This window comes from Prionailurus viverrinus, chromosome B2 (genome assembly GCF_022837055.1).
Source record: "Prionailurus viverrinus isolate Anna chromosome B2, UM_Priviv_1.0, whole genome shotgun sequence".
In the NCBI taxonomy this organism is placed as follows: domain Eukaryota; kingdom Metazoa; phylum Chordata; class Mammalia; order Carnivora; family Felidae; genus Prionailurus; species Prionailurus viverrinus.
Window position 1 is genome coordinate 125,227,678 of NC_062565.1, and position 12,500 is coordinate 125,240,177.

The following is a 12,500-nucleotide window of genomic DNA, read 5'->3' on the forward strand; positions in this document are numbered from 1 at the left end:
CTACAGAAGCGCTTCCTGGGTCCTAATCAGAGCGCTAGAGGGAGGGGGAGAGGGCTCCTTGGGAAAACTCCCTCCAACAGCTGAAGTCCAAATAAGCCAGGAAGCTGGACAGGGCACAACAGGATGAAGAGGGCTTTTGTTACCCACCTTCCTCCCAGCATGGGGTGAGAGTCTGAGGAATCCTTACCCCACTTCCAACCCATCCGGTCCAACTCAAAAAAAAAAAGAATGTGGATAGTGGGGGGGGGGGGGAGGGAGAGGGAGAGGTGGCCCTCACCAGAGGAAGGAGGGAGATCGGGGAGGACTGTGAAGCTGGCCAGACTTCCTTTCTCTCACTGTGGGATTTACGGAGCTGTCCTGCTGAGCGGCAAGGCATAACAGCTGCTTGTCTGTGACTCTGTCCAGGGTCTGCGAGTACGTGGGCACGTTAGAACACACCCATTTCAGCGCCGGCACCCCTCAGCCCCCTCTGACCATCAGCCAACCCCAGAGGGCACCGGGGGACTCTGGACTCCTTGGCGACCCAGAGCGTGAGGACTCGGCTGCGGAGCAGAACCTGGAGCCAGAGAGCTCCCTGAGCGCGGCCCCTGTCATCCAGCCCCTCTCCATCCAAGAGCTGGTCAGGGAAGGCAGCCGAGGCCGGGCCTCCGACTTCCGCGGGGGCGGCCTCATGACAGGGAGCAGTGCGGCCAAGGCCGTGCTCACACTGTCCACCCAGGCCGACAGGTATGAGCGCACGCCATGGTCCCCACACCCCAGACGGCTGCTCGCCGGAGGGCAGCGCCACGTCCGTGTCTCTGGGCTCAAAATCACTCCCAGGGCAATTTGATTCGCTGGCCGGTCATTTAAGCCTCTTTTGATTTTTTGTTTTGTCCAAACATACTTCTGTCTCCCAGCATGCCCTGCACTTAGAATGAACCTCTTGCCGTCTGACGACTAAGACCGGAGGCTCGGGAGGCAGGCTCCCTGGGCCTAGAAGTCTGCACGTACCCTGTGACCTTGGGCAGGTTCACCTCCCCTGGCCCTGATTGCCTCATCGTAAAGTAGGGTCACGAAGTCACTCTCTCACAGGGTAGCCGTGAGGTTAAACTAACTAGTACACTTGAAGCACTTAGGAGAGAGCTTGCTAAATAGGAGAAATCCATTATTTGGATGATAATTACAGTCCCACATCCAAGAGTGTGATATATTATTTGACCACGTTACGGTCGAGAGGAAAAACTCAACGATAACCCCAAGCAGTGACGCTTTCTGATGTTGAAAGTGCTGTTGGTCACCAGTCACATGTAGTCCTGCCTCACTTCAGGCTCCACGCTGGGTCATTGTGCCCCCAGCACAGGTGCAGTGAAGTTTGCACAGGGGGCCAGACAGCCAGGGAGTGGGAGAGCGGAATAGCAATCACTGGTGCTCAGGAGAGTTCTTTCCTGGCCTTGACGCTAACTGCAAGGTCACATCTGTATAGTTTTTGGTTGTATGTGTGTAATGTGTGTGTGTGTATTATATATATATATATATATATGTGTGTGTGTGTGTGTGTGTGTAGTGTATATATATAATATTTATTTATTTTTGTATGTAATTTATATATATAAATATGTTTTATATATATATATATATATATATACATATATATGTATATATATATATATATATATATTAGCGAGATAGAGCAGGGGAGAGGGGCAGGTGAGGGAGGAGAGAGAGAATCCAAGTAGGATTGACTTGAGCCAAAACCAAGAGTCAGGCACTCAATCAGCTGAGCCACCAGGTGCCCCTACGTCTGTATGAATAGTTATGCTGAGACTCAGTTTCTCCATCTACTAACCCAGTACAGCAATCCCTTTTTCCTGTTTATCCAACAAGATGGCTGTAAAAGTGTTTCGGCATCTGGAAAGCAGTATACGAGTGTCAGGTGGTGCATAATATCCACCACTGATTTTTTTTTACTAGGAACGAGAGAGAAGAAATGGTTAATAGGACGCAGAAAGTCAATAATATTAAAATAGGAATTTCAAAATAGCAAGGAAAAGTGTCTTTGTTTCAATAGTTTGCGAATGTTTAATCCACGAATTCCCGTCTTAAAACCCCTACGTGTCCTATAACCTCTTCAAAAGAGGCTCCTTGTTCCATTTCTGTTGGCGACACTCTCCCTTGCCCAGCACGTCACACCCCATGGGCTGTTTGTCCTTCTGGGATGAGCACAGACTGGGAGGGCCGGCAGCAGGTGACCCAAGAGCAGTGGAAGGCTGGCCATATAAACGCACATTTAATGCCAACCTTCTGAACTCCAGTGAGCCTCCGATCCTTCTCTAAGCCCTGCTGCCTGTGCTCCCCTCTTCCTTCCCAGCTCCTTCTGCCAGAAATGTCTGCGCCCAGCTGAGTAGAAAACAAAAGGAACCTGCAAGGCCCATTAGGGTAGGGATGTTTGTTCTTTTGGCTGATGCTTGAGTTCCCACCAAGTCCAAGGCTCTGGGTGTGTGTCAGAGGCAACCTTAAAGCTAGCCCCACCCTGAGGGGGCTTACAGGCTTGGGTTTACTTGGGTTTTGTGTCCTTCTCAAGGCCAAGCCCAGCATTAGACTCATCAGGTGTAGCCCAGCAAATGCCTTGATTCCCTCAGTGGGCTTTTCTATAATACAGCTTAGGACACTGAAGCTACTTCTAAGGATTCTATTCCCCGTTACTGAGTTTCAGGGAGCGACGCTTTGTCGATTTTCAACTTCTTGCCAAACATGCTCTTATTGTCTAGCATGGCTGTGCTAAGCCATGGGGATACACAGATATTTTTTTTAATCATCTGTGCCCCTTAGATTAAAACCTCATAGTTAGAGCAGACTTGTACCCGGCAGTAATACGTATATAACATATATTTATTTTCAGTGTTGACACATTTTCATTAATCCCATTTGACAAAACCGTCCTAATGATTCTACCGCAAAGACTTGGCTAGATCGTCTCCAGATAACAAATCTGTTTACTCCATCCAGGCTCTTTGAAGATGCTACGGATAAGTTGAACCTCACAGCTTTGGGAGGGTTCCTTTATCAGCTGAAGAAAGCATCGCAGTCCCAGCTCTTCCATTCTGTCACGGACACGGTCGATTACTCTCTGGCAATGCCAGGTAATTCTTTCCCGGGAGAGACTGTGCTGTGAGGGTAGCGGGAAATGGCCCAGATCCCTGATAGCAACAGCCCCTCTGAAGACTTGAATCCACATTCCCTTTGCACACGGTACCCTGGCTGAGTTCTGGTGCAGATCTGTCTTCCAGCTGTGAAGTGTGGCAGGGGCGGGGGTGGAGTGACAGTATTATTCTCTATGAATGGAAATGTCGCTGCTGCCGGCACCGTAGGTGTTACTACACCTACAGCAGGTGCTGGGTTGCTCTACTAAGTTTTGTGCTTGCGATGTAGAAAATGGCGTGGCTACTCAGGGTGCAGATAGCTTCACATGAGGGGGGGACCCCATCTCCATATCACAAACCGTGTCTCTTCGTTCAGCTCAGCGGTGCCTAATTCCACAAGGGACTGGTGGGAGAGAAAAGCGGAAGGGTCAGAAGCCTCCTGCCATCTAGGCATGTCTCGTTAGTGATCAGTCAATATCACCGTCTTCACTGATGAGGCCAAGGGAAAAGGAAAGGTCCTCCTGAAGGGAGCAGGGTTGGACTGAGCTGCCCGTGGGTCCCAAATGGGTGGCAGGTTGCTCACAAATGCAACTGTCCGTCAACAGCCACAGTTGTCGTGCGGAAACAGAGAGCCTCCGTACTGATGGGTTCAGGCCGGGCACGCGCTGTGGTGGCAAGGTTGGATTGCGCAACATCTGAAGTCCTTTCCATCTTGAGGAATCTGAAGTTCTAAGTGTATATGTTTGGCCTTTTGATCCCTACTGCAGATTCTGATTTGAGAAGTACAACTCTTTCCCCGCTAGTTTTTAACAGACTTTAAAACCTTAGCTATATAAAGCTAACCTCCAGACCCATCAGACGTCCAGAGCATCCCTGAGCCCAGGGGCAGCCTCCAGAGTGTTTTGCATTGGAGAAATCAGCAGGCTCTCAGCTTACGAAAAGCAACGAGCAGGGTCAGAAGGAGGCAGCACACCTAGGAGGAGAAGGCAGCATTTGCTTCAGAATGAATCACACGGGAGTTAAAATGCTGCCTTCACCATTTACCAGCTGCGTTGTCTTGGGCGAGTCAGTCTACCTTCCTGACATTTCATTGTTCTTAATGGCAATAATTACGTTTGTTTAAAGCTTGCTTTAAAAAAAATAATAACGTGACTGAAGACACCTAAAGAACCAGCACAGCATTCGATGGCGAGTAAACATTCGGTGAATGTCAGTGATTATTCTTACTGTCATTTTGAAGTTTATTTGATATGGCAAGATTAATTAGAAAGGAGGAGCGTGATAATGATCAGCATTTTGTAGGCGGCCTGACAGAAGCCAGACATGAGTGAGAAGAAAGTGACAAGAAGGGAGAAGACCAAGGTGATGGGGGAAAAGAAATTGCAAAAGGTCAGAGTAGGCAAGGACTGCACGGAACCAGACAGAGCAGGTTACACAAGCATGTTATTGAGTGGGCAGGGGCCTGACCTGCTTGGCAAGGGCTTCAGAGGTGCCACTAAGGGCTGGCAAAGTAGAGCATGAGTGACGACAGCAACGAGCTAGGAGGGGGGGGTCGGTACGTGTGTGCCAAGCCCCTCGATGAGCACCATCCTTATAGTAACTTGAAGAGGTGAGTGCTGTTATCCCCACTTGCACAACCAGAAACGTGGCTTGGAGAGGGAAGTCTCTGGTCCAACGGAACCCGGCTTCTAAGTGGCTCAGCCAAGATTTGAGTCTAGGCAGCCGGACTCCCCGCCCTCCTCCTTAACCACCGCATCATTCCTCCTCATCCACAGCCTTGCTCACACTTGTCACAGCAGGCATTGGGCATCTGCTGGTGACTCGGAGGGGTGGGGTCTGGCCTTGTTGAGTGAGCCACCCTGTCTGTCTTGAATCCAGGGTCCTCTCTCCTCTTGCTTGCCCCCCGCTGACTAATCCTACCGCTCTGGGTATTTTTAGCCTCTCTCTGCACTCGAATGGGTCCAGCTAGTTCTGTGTTTGGGCGTTCTGGTCTTGCCTTCTTACAGGAGAAGTTAAATCCACCCAAGACCGGAAAAGTGCCCTCCACCTGTTCCGCCTTGGGGATGCCATGCTGAGGATCGTGCGGAGCAAATCGCGGCCGCTGCTCCACGTGATGCGCTGCTGGAGCCTGGTGGCCCCGCACCTGGTGGAGGTGAGCACCTGTGAGCACCTGGAAAGTGGAGCCAGTGCAGGGGGTTCCAGCCAGTGTGCGGACAAAGAGCACTGTGGCCCGAGAGCAGCGCCTGGGCACAAGCATCACAGTTCTCTATCCGTCACAGCACCTAGAGAGTCGCCGCAAAGGGCGGTACCACCACGGTGTCACCCTGACCCTCTTTCTTTACAGTTACGTGACTTGGCTAGGTACCTCCCACAGCCGGTTTTTCATTCTTCATGCTCCGGTTTTAACCAAGGCTGGAGCTTCACTTTTTTTTTTTTTAAGTGTATTTATTTAGAGAGAAAGAGAGCATGTATGGGCACAGGGAGAGGAGAGGCAGAAAGCGAGGGAGAGAGAATCCCCCGTCGTGGGGCTCAGTCTCACGAATCGTGAGATGATGTCCTGAGCCGAAATCAAGAGTCAGATGCTCAACCGACTGAGCCACGCAGGCGCCCCAAGGCTTCAGTTTTATGCGTGATTACAACAACGCCTTTTGCTCCTGCCGGCCTCTCTTTTCTGATAGCTGATTATATATAATCTGGGACGCACCCTGTAACTAACCATACATCCTAGTTTTCTCAACAAAATTAATACCAGGGCCCCTTTCACTCTCCCACAAAGCAGTTCATAGGGTAAATTCTGTCATACAAACTAAGCATTTCAACACAGGACGACTGGCTACTTCTCAGTTGATGGGAAAACTGTTGCCTTGTTTTTCATTAAAAACTATTCTTGCTCCTACTTTAGTGCTCATCTGGTAGAGCTATGTCATAAAATAAAGGTTTGGTTTTTTTGGGGTTTTTTTGGAACTTAATTCACTAAACTGAGAACATTCTAGCAAGGAAATAACAACTTGCTCGTGGAAGAACCGTGTATCAGTTATCTGTTACACTATAATAAACCACCCCGAAAACCTAGCCATTTAAAACAATAACCATTTACTTAGCTTATGATTCTGTCCGTCAGAAATCTGAGCTGGGCTCAGCGGGGCCCTTCTGGTCTGAACCAGGCTTGGCTGATCTCAGCTTGCCTCGCTTGTACGTCTGTGGTCGGCTGGCTCCCGGTGGCCTTGGCTAGGTGGGCTGGACAAGTGGGCCTCTCTCCATGGTCTCTCTCCCTTCAGCGGACCAGCCCTCGCTCATTGACGTGGCATTCTTAGGATTCCCGAGGAAAGCAAGAGGACAGACCCTGAATCAGAACCACTTTTCAGTTCTCTACTCATGCGGTGTTTGGTATTGTCCCATTTTCCAGAGCAGGTCGGACATCCAAGCCCAGGGTCCGTGTGAGAGAGGACTGCTAAAGATCCAAAGATGTGACCCAATCAGAGCACTATCGGTGCAGGTGGCCCGCCTCTCTGAGGGACGATGTCTCATCTGATCTTCATACCTGGGGCATGGCTAAAAATGAGAGCATGGGCAACTCCCCGAACTAGGTTCTGGTGTCTCGATGGTCCATGTGTTCTCTATGCCCAAGAAAACTGAAACGTTATTGGGGGGGGGGGGGGTAGAAATTACTAGAAGCTCTTATTTTTCCCGAAATATTAAAGTAAAACTGGAGTTGTGTCTGGTCTTCGGTTAAATGATTAAACATTGAATTTTAGTGTCCTGTTGATCTATACTTGTTCCTTGGATTTTTTTTTTCTCTTTTACTTTAACAGAATTGCTGCTTCTACCTCCCTACAGTGGGGGGGGGGGGGGGGGTTAGGAACCTCAGAAGCCATTTTCCCGAAGTCCTGACGGTGTTCTTCTCTCTCACGAATTTCGCAGGCTGCCTGCCATAAGGAAAGACACGTGTCTCAGAAGGCTGTTTCCTTCATCCACGACATACTGACGGAGGTCCTCACCGACTGGAACGAGCCGCCCCATTTTCACTTCAACGAAGCCCTCTTCCGGCCTTTTGAGCGCATCATGCAACTGGAGTTGTGCGACGAGGACGTCCAGGACCAGGTCAGGGTGCCGTTCAAGTCGGCGTCGCCAGCCCCACCGCTGGCTCTTCTTGACTACGCTGGCTGCCACTGCTCTGCAGCCTTTGCAGATTTCATTTTTCTACTAACCCGCCGTGGAATCTGTGACGGAGAGGGGAAGCGCTTTAGCTAACTAGATGCGCGGCTAGTGATTGGTGGCACCGGGGTTCGAAACGGGGCAATCTGGCTGTAGCGGTCTACACTTTCACATACCTCTCCCCTACTCTTGATCACTACAGTACCCTCTGGACACTTCATGCCTAGCATGACGGTGGGCCAGGAACACAGACCCACGCTCTGAAACCTACCAACAACGTTAAGTAAAGGTTTATAAATCCCTTTGAAGCACGTTGACGCTTTCTGGCAAGAAAGTAAAGAATACTAAGATGTCCAGAACTAAGTAACAATGGGAAGGCTGGCTTTGCCACGAGGGGATTTGCCATCAGCTGGAGCTGAGTTCTGCTTATCGCGTTCTTGAGGCCACAGGACTGGGAGACAGATCTCGATGCAAACCTTACAAAACTGGGGTTCACTCAGGCCAAAGGTAAATGAGTAATAAATCCAAGTACCACCGTCCCTGAGGATACTAGCAGCCTGTCCCTAACATTGGCTCTTGATAAAGATTAAAAAAAAAAAAAACTCTGTAGGATTTAAAATTACAAGCTAGGCTTTCTATACGGTCAGCATATGAAATTAGACCACGCTGGTGGACTGAGAAGCCTTATGCAGGCACGTGACAGAAGCAACAGAAATTCCTCCAGAGGAACTCTTCTCAAATCAGGCCACAAAAGAATCTCACAAATAAAGTTCCAGCATATGTGACTTCACAGCATTTACAAAATATTACAAAACACACAGGGAAACAAGGCAGCAGTCAGAGGGAACTGCCGAAGGAACAGGTGGTACCATTAGGACTAAAGAGCATTGAAATGTTGGCATCTTGGCCTGCAAAATATTAAATAAGAATGCCTAAGAAGCTTAAGGAAATGAAAGCAAGGAAAATGCAAGTTAATACCTAAACTCTAAATTGTGTGTGTGTGTGGTGGGGGGGGGGGGGGGGGTTCAATAATAGTGAATTAAATAGTTCAGACCAACTTCCCACAGGGATCAACCAGAAAAAGTTGGATAAAAATTTTTTTTGTTCAATCACTGGAAGGCATTGGAATACAACTGTGTATTTGATAGCTATGAGGCCAGTATCTAGGAGAGAAAGAATACCCAGAGTCTGTACCCGGTGCCTGAGACTACTTTCCGTGAACTGGAATCCCCTAATCTCAGAAGAGGAAGCTAAAAGATTGAAAAACTAAGCAAGATTAGAGTCTTTAATGAAACACTGATGTCTCGGGGCAGAACCGTGAAGAGAAAAGGGAGACGTATTAGGAGGAGGAGTGAAACTTAAACAGACTAGTCATAACGGGGAGTAATCCCAATTCCTAACACGAGATGAATGACTGAGAGTTCTAGTGCCAGCCATAGTGCAGAATACCTCTCTGCTAGAAGATGACGTCATCCCAAGGATTCAGATTACTTCTTGATTTGCATGTGCAGTGTCTACATTCAATCAAAAAGTAATGAGGCTCATTAGGAAATAATATGTTGAGGCACCTGGGTGGCTCAGTCGGGTAAGTGTCCAACTTTGGCTCTCAGGTCGTGATCTCACGACCCGTGAGTTCGAGCCCTGCATCAGGCTCTGTGCTTACACCTCAGAACCTGGAGCGTGCTTCAGATTCTGTGTTTCCCTCTCTCTCTGCCTGCCTCTCTCTCTCTCTCTCTCTCTCTCCCTCTCAAAAATAAAAGTAAAATATTTTTAAAAAGGAAATAACATGTCATTGAAAACAAAAAGAAAAACAATAAAAATACACACACATGCGTGCATGCTCAGCCAGGGATCCAGACATCAGAACTATCAGAAACAGACTTTAAAATAACTATGCTTAGCAATCCCTATCAAAATAACACCAGCATTCTTCACAGAGCTAGAACAAACAATGCTAAAATTTGTATGGAACCAGAAAAGACCCCGAATAGCCAAAGCAATCTTGAAAAAGAAAACCGAAGCTGGAGGCCTCAGAATCCTGGACTTAAGCTCTATTACAAAGCTGTAATCATCAAGACAGTATGGTACTGGCATAAAAACAGACACTCATATCAATGGAACAGAATAGAGAACCCAGAAATGGACCCAGAAACGTATGGCCAACCAATCTTTGACAAAACAGGAAAGAATATCCAATGGAATAAATACCATCTCTTCAGCAAATGGTGCTGGGAAAACTGGACAGCAACATGCAGAAAAATGAGCCTGGACCACTTTCTTACAACATACGCAAAAATAAACTCAACATGGATGAAAGACCTAGATGTAAGACATCAAAATCCTTGAGGAGAAAGCAGGCAAAAACCTCTTTGACCTCGGCCACAGCAGCTTCTTACTCAACAAGTCTCTGGAGGCAAGGGAAACAAAAGCAAAAATGAACTATTGGGACCTCATCAAAATAAAATTTTCTGCACGGCAAAAGAAACAATCAGCAAAACTGAAAGGCAACCAACGGAATGGGAGAAGGTATTTGCAAACAACATATCAGATAAAGGGTTAGTATCCAAAATCTATAAAGAACTTATCAAACTCAACAACCAAAAAACAATCCAGTGAAGAAATGGGCAAAAGACATGAATAGACACTTCTCCAAAGAAGACATCCAGATGCCCAACCGACACATGAAAAAATGCTCAGCATCACTCACCATCAGGGAAAAACAAATCAAAACCACAGTGAGATACCACCTCACACCTGTCAGGATGGCAAACATGAACAACTCAGGCAACAACAGATGTTGGCGAGAACGCAGAGAAAGAGCATCTCTTTTGTCCTGTTGGTGGAAATGCAAACTGGTGCAGCCACTCTGGAAAACAGTATGGAGGTTCCTCAAGAAATTAAAAACAGAAATATCCTAGGACCCAGCAATTGAACTACAAGATATTTATCCAAGGGATACAGGTGTGCTCTTTCGAAGGGGCACATGCACCCCAATGTTTATAGCAGCGCTATCAACAATAGCTAAAATACGGAAAGAGCCCAAATGTTCACTGAGAGATGAATGGGTAAAGAAGATGTGGTATGTATGTATGTATATACATACGTGTGGTATGTATGTGTGTGTGTGTATATACATACATACATACATACATACATACATACACACACAGTGGAGTATTACTCGACAATCAAAAGGAATGAAATCTTGCCATTTGGAACTACATGGATGGAACTAAAGGGTATTATGCTAAGTGAAGTTAATCAGAGAAAGACAAATATATAACTTCACTCATATGAGGAACTTAAGATACAAAACAGAAGAACATAAGGGAAGGGAAGCAAAAATAATATAAAAACAGGGAGGGGGACAAAACATAAGAGACTCTTAAATATAGAGAACAAACAGAGGGTTGCTGGAGGGGTTGTGGGGGGTGGGGAGGGGCTAAATTGGTAAGGAGCATTAAGGAACCTATTCCTGAAATCATTGTTGCACTATATGCTAACTTGGATGTAAATTAAAAAATAAGTAAATTATTTTTAAAATAATAAAAAAAAAAAAACTATGCTTAAATATGTTGAGGAAGATTTAGGACAGGAGGGATTTAGGCAAGGGTGACATGAAAAAGTTAATGGATCTTCCTCACAAAAATCAAGTATTAAACAGGACAAAATTGTCAAAAGCAACACTTTCAGGTTTCTAGAGACTGACCAAGGACAGACAACAAATTGAGTAGCATTTGTGTGTAGAAATAGTTTCTGATACAACTTTGGTTGGGAACAGTGGAAGTGCCTGACTTCCTGGCAAAGATCATACCCATCAGCCTTGCTCTCAAGATATTGGCAAGAATAGGAGTTTGACCAGTGTGGAGCTAACTTGGAAAATCATCAGTGTTTCTCCTATAAATGATGGACTTGGTTTGAAGAAGATGAAAAAAGGCCATTGGTTTGGCAACTAAACGTGGTGAATTCATTAGGAAGCGAACAGGGGAACCCCGCAACTTTGCTAGCCTAAGGTTGCAGCGAGCAGTGAACAGGTAAGAAACGTAACATGAGTCTTGGGGGCACCTGGTGGCTCAGTCAGTTAAGCATCCGGCTTCAGCTTAGGTCATGACCTAGCAGTTCGTGAGTTTGAGCCCCACATCGGGCTCCGTGCTGACAGCTCAGAGCCTGAAGCCTGCTTCTGATTCTATGTCTCCCTCTCTTCTCTGCACCGCCCCCAGCACTCATGCTCTATCTCTCTCTTTCAGAAATAAACATTAAAAAAAAATTAAAAAAGGAAATGTAACATGAGTCTCTGAAAACCAAAGACTTAATAGAAAGACTAGATAAGTTCCTTGCACATCTCTGGCTGACTGAAACATGGTGAAAGATAGACCATACAAATACCACCATCAGTAGGTAAAAACCAGGGAAACTTGAAAACTGGTTAACCTTGGAATATTTTCCTCAATCTACACACATGGATTGGTTGAAGAGAATGGGAGCTTTAAAGGCTCAAGCTATCTGAGCACAACTTCTTCCCGCTTCATCAGCTGACCACTAACCTATGCAGACATGGGGATGAATACGAGATAGTAAGGCTAAGACATGACAAATTTAAAAAAAAAGAAACTGAGCCAGAGACTTTGGCTTCTCATACCTAGGAAGAGATGTTGCACAGTGTAAGTCCAACCCTTTATTAAAAAAAAAAATCAGAAGAATTAATCAGAATTCAGCATTGCTACAGTCTATTATATAAAATGTCAAATTTACAGAAAAAAAAGAAAAAAACATGCAAAGAGACAAAAAAAGAGCGACACATTGAGAGGGGAGGCAAAAAACCAAACAAACAAACACACAGAAAGTGACTTAGAATGAGCCCAGATATTGGTGGTGAGGGACAGTCTTTAGAATAGCTATTATAAATATGTTCAAAGAATGAAAGGAAAATATGATGACAATGACTCAAAAATAGTCTAAAGAAATGAAAACTATTTGAAATGGCAGAAGAATTCGTGAACTTTGAAGGTAGATTGGTAGAAATTATCCATTCTAAAGATTGGAGAGGATTGTTTGAGCAGAAACAAAACCTTGAAGACCTGTGGGAAAATATCAAGCTTACATGGCATGGGAGTTCAGAGACAGATGAGAAAGACAAAGGGTGAGAAAACATATTTCGAAAAATAATGGAACCCCAATTAGCATCAATACATAGAGATCCACAGTAGATACATTATAGTCAAACTG

General features: G+C 46.1%; 1 protein-coding gene across 5 annotated transcripts in view; it reads left to right on the top strand.

Annotated features, from left to right (window-relative positions):
- Nucleotides 1-12,500, top strand: part of ARFGEF3 (ARFGEF family member 3) — a 188,144-nt gene that overhangs the window by 136,947 nt on the left and 38,697 nt on the right. For all 5 annotated transcript variants that reach the window (XM_047859292.1, XM_047859295.1, XM_047859293.1 and 2 more), the window contains 4 exons: nt 406-726; nt 2,986-3,119; nt 5,126-5,271; nt 7,041-7,220. In XM_047859292.1, the coding sequence (XP_047715248.1) occupies nt 406-726; nt 2,986-3,119; nt 5,126-5,271; nt 7,041-7,220 (781 nt within the window). The remainder of the gene's footprint in view (nt 1-405; nt 727-2,985; nt 3,120-5,125; nt 5,272-7,040; nt 7,221-12,500) is intronic.